Source organism: Antrostomus carolinensis, unplaced genomic scaffold (genome assembly GCF_000700745.2).
Source record: "Antrostomus carolinensis isolate BGI_N321 unplaced genomic scaffold, ASM70074v2 scaffold54557, whole genome shotgun sequence".
In the NCBI taxonomy this organism is placed as follows: Eukaryota; Metazoa; Chordata; class Aves; order Caprimulgiformes; family Caprimulgidae; genus Antrostomus; species Antrostomus carolinensis.
The window spans coordinates 22,942-26,795 of record NW_010326311.1 but is presented as its reverse complement, the minus strand read 5'-3'; the positions used below and the strand labels follow the sequence as shown (position 1 = coordinate 26,795).

At 47.9% G+C, this 3,854-nt stretch overlaps 1 protein-coding gene across 1 annotated transcript; it reads right to left on the bottom strand.

Moving 5' to 3' along the window:
- Window positions 1–6: 6 nt before the first annotated feature.
- On the bottom strand, window positions 7–3,180 carry LOC104527720 (T cell activation RhoGTPase activating protein; the record flags this gene model as incomplete). The annotated part of the gene is made up of 5 exons (XM_010171517.1): window positions 3,154–3,180; window positions 2,991–3,044; window positions 2,335–2,401; window positions 697–869; window positions 7–153 (listed from the first exon to the last, which is right to left on the bottom strand). Coding segments are annotated over exons 1-5 (468 nt in total), but the record flags the coding sequence as incomplete, so codon positions are not given.
- Between the last annotated feature and the right edge of the window lie 674 nt (window positions 3,181–3,854).

Here is a 3,854-nt window from a genome sequence, read left to right as displayed (position 1 = left end):
CACTGCCAGCAGGTGCACAGATTTGCTTTTCAAATCAACATTCTCGCCTTTGTTTAGGTCCTCCTTCAACTCCTTTCGTGCTTTCTCATTGGCAGCTTTTCTGAATATCCCTTCAGTGGAAGGTCCTTTCATATACAATATAGCTAGGACATCCTGCAGGGAAATAAAACAGACAGGAATGGATGAGTCTTGGTTCAAATCCACCCCCCTCCCAAGCCAGGCAAATATCACTTAGAAAAGACAAAAGCCCATCTATTAGAAAAGCCAGTTCATTGGGAGAATGTCACAAGACTGTTTTTGTCCAGAAGATAGTGCTTAGGTATTTGACAGTATCACTCCATAGCTGAACACTTTTTTTCAGAGAAATACAGAAATCCTTGGAAGTTTATGCTGCTGAAAGATTAATTTAAATTACTTCTGTAGAATCACAGATGTTCATACTAAGGAGCAGATCTTCTCCTATTCCTGGTCCTGGGTTGTTTCCACTCAAAGTTACTTCCAGTGAAAGCTGGGTGGGCTGGACAAAACCCACAAACCCCACCCTTTCTACATCTGGGATGGGCCCAGCGCTTATCAGAATGTTTATTGAGGCGAAACACCAAAATCACTCATCTGGGTGCTGCAGCACGAGCACTAGGGATCTTGCCTCACGCTGGAAGCCAGAGGTGTGATAACTGTATCGACCGGCTTGCTCACCTGGACCGTCTGGGGCAGCGTGTCGTCTTCCCCACAGATAATTTCCAGAGGCTGGCCAAATAGAGCGATTTTGGCACCCGAGTCTAGCTGCCCTGGGGAATTCCCATTGGTAGAGCTTCGTCTCAGAGTAAATGACTGTGATATTACCTTCTTTCTTTTCTTTGTTCCATCTGCTGCAATCAAAAGGAAAGAAAAATTATTTTTTTTTAAAAAGCAGCATGGGCTATGTGGCCTTTCATCAGCGCAGACATGTATGTTGAAACAACTCAATCTAAACCAGGGGAAATTGAAAGACAACTAAGTGGTTACTAAGGAAACACCCGCCTAAACTGTAAAAACGTGACCATCCCTCTAAGGACACCACCTTTCCTGTTTTGGGGTTGGTTTTTTTACATTCTAGTCACTGTTTCTTCTTAGAGAATGGGAACATACAAGACACACAAACAACAGCATTTATAGAGATTTTTGATACTGCAGCGGTTTCTGTGATAACTATCTAAGGCAGATAATGTCACTTGGGCAGCTGGCAATGACAACAATTTTCACTACGCAGCCTGATTTTGCCCCAACCCTAGGGCAAGAGTGGAACTAGGGGCTCCTGCTGTTCAGCCTCCTTCACAGGATGAAATGAAAACACACAGCTCCAGCTCTGCCAGCTTCAAAGCCAGCTCTGATGATAGTGGTCCTGCTAGAGCTAGTGCTTGCCCCCTGCCAGCCAGCCAGTGGAAGGTGATTTTTGCTCCCGAGGATGGGAGCATCACGGCAGGGCCTTGTTGGCTTCAGGGTCAGAAATCTCTTAGCGTGGGTTTTGCATCTGCATCTTAAAGAGGGCATGCTAGAAATTTGGAGATGATGGTTGTATTGGGATGAGATGTGGCTTTTTTCCCCCTTTCAGAAACAGTGAGAGAAGGATCCTTTTGCTAGAAAACTTTCTAAAGCAGTTGCCTTCTGCAAATTTCCTATAAAGGACTTCCCTTCCACGCTAAAATAAAGTTGTCTTACACAGATGAGAAGTTCTCAGGACCTGTACTTGTGGCTTAGCACAAGTCCAAGTTAGAGAGGGGTTAAAAGCTATGAGAAAGTCATCTAACATTATAATGTCATATAAAATGGTTGCTTCTGGTACTCCTGAAAAATGGTCTGATATGATGGTCTGCTCCAAATCTGCCCCTGCCCTGCTAATGTTGTTTACAGGTGCAGAGGTTTCACACAGCGAGAGAAAACAAGTGCTGTTGCTGCTGCCAGGAGGGTTGATTCGCTCTGGCGTGCAACCGCTGGTAGCGGTACTCGGTACTTGCTTGCAGTGCCACACCTCAGTGGTGATGCTCGAGCGAGAAAGGAGCATGTTTACTTCCCATCACTGCCAGGGAACATAACGCAAGGTGGCTCTGAGGTCCAGGGAACAGGGATACAAGACCTCTGCCACTCAGCACTGTCACCTCTGCCACTGAGCATAAGGGAAAGAAGTCATTTGGAAGTGAGTGGCACTTCAGGGCTTAAGCTGTCTTCTGCATGGGGCTGAGAGTTGTGGGTTGCTCTCAAGGAGGTGAAGCAGGCAGTTTTGGTTGGTTTTGCAGAAGCACCAGCTTGCAATTATTATATAAGAGAGCAGTTCCTCAGTTTGTTTTCAAAACTCACCAGCTGAATGGCAAAGTCCGTCTTCAGTATCTGCTGAGAGCAGCGGGGAGCATTTCTTGGCATCAGCCTGCAAGAAGCGTGTTAGGGTTACAGAGCTGCCACCAGCAGTGAGGGCCACCAGCAAGTCACTGCAGCTCCTCGGAAATCTGTGGGAGGCTCTGGGGAGTACCCAGGGCAAGCCTAACACCTACTGAAGGGGTGCCTTGGTCCAGGAGTGACACTGCCTCATGGCCCAGCACTAGGTTTGTGGCAAACCCTGCAGCCAGCCACCCCAGACCTGCCCGGCACATCACAACCCCATTCTCTTTCAGGCTGCTCTTTTGATCCAGAGAAGCCACAGCCAGACACAGGCTGCTCTTCTGTGTCCTCCTGTGGCTCTGGAGCTTTCCTCTCAGACTCCTCTGGGAAGTTCTGAAGGCTTCAGAGCCTGCCAGATTCCTGAGCAAAGTTCCTCAGGAGCCCAGGGAATGTGCTGGCTGTTCACAGCGATGCCCCCCGCTCCTTCTGCACAGCGCTGCACGGAGTTGCCTTGGAAAGGCTCTGCCTGCTCGAGGGTAATGGTGGGCAGTGAGCAGCTCCTACAAGGGGCCACCCTCACTTTGCTAAGTTATCTCACATCAGTACCCAAGGACAGGGGAAATGTAGCCGCTGCTTACCTCTGACTGGCACTCAATCAGACTCTCCATGTTCCCAGCATTTAGTGTCTTTGACTAGGCAAGAAAACAAAGATACTGTGTGGGTAATTGAATGCTGTGGTTTAGAAATCAGAGATTTTAAAAATCACTCTGTTGACAGAGCTGAAACAATAAAGACACTCACAGTATTACAGCTGCTTAACACTTTCATTAGGAGTTTGATCGGGGGAGCTCTGGATACTCTGGTTCCCTTCGGTCCTTTCGTTTGCCTGTTTATTGAACAGGGAACAGACAAAGAAAGAGCTTTGTAAAACTGCACCCTTCTCATCTTTCTGCAAGCCAGTCTAGCATTTAAGTATGACCCAGTAAGATATCCCACCCAAGTCAATCATAAAGCCCTTCTCTGGAAGGCACTCAGCCCTCCTGCCCTATCTCCCTCTTGATTAAAACAGAAAAAAGAAAAGCAGCTTTCCATTTTTAATCCATGCAAAAAATGAGCAAGTGGTGACAGCTACGTATGGTTGTTAATCTGCGAACCCAAGGCTAAGCGAGTCAGTCAGCTCTGCCCATGAGCTACACTCCGCAGTGGGCGCGCCTCTCCCTGTCTATATTTCTGTACATCTCTGTACAGCCGTGTCGGGAGCGCTCCACCAACTTCAACTGCGACAGCCCAGATTTTATCCCTGGCAGTACTTACCCAAGGAGTGAGTCCAGCCAGAGCTCCTTCACCTCCTGCGAACTGCAGAGGAAAGGAGAAACAGCATCACTCCCCACTGCTACTAATCCTTTGGAGGGAGGCAGGCGACTAAACAGTTCTACCCCACGTGTGCTGCCTTATATATGCAGAAGGGGCAGGTGGAAATTCACAGACAGGAAGAAGCATCA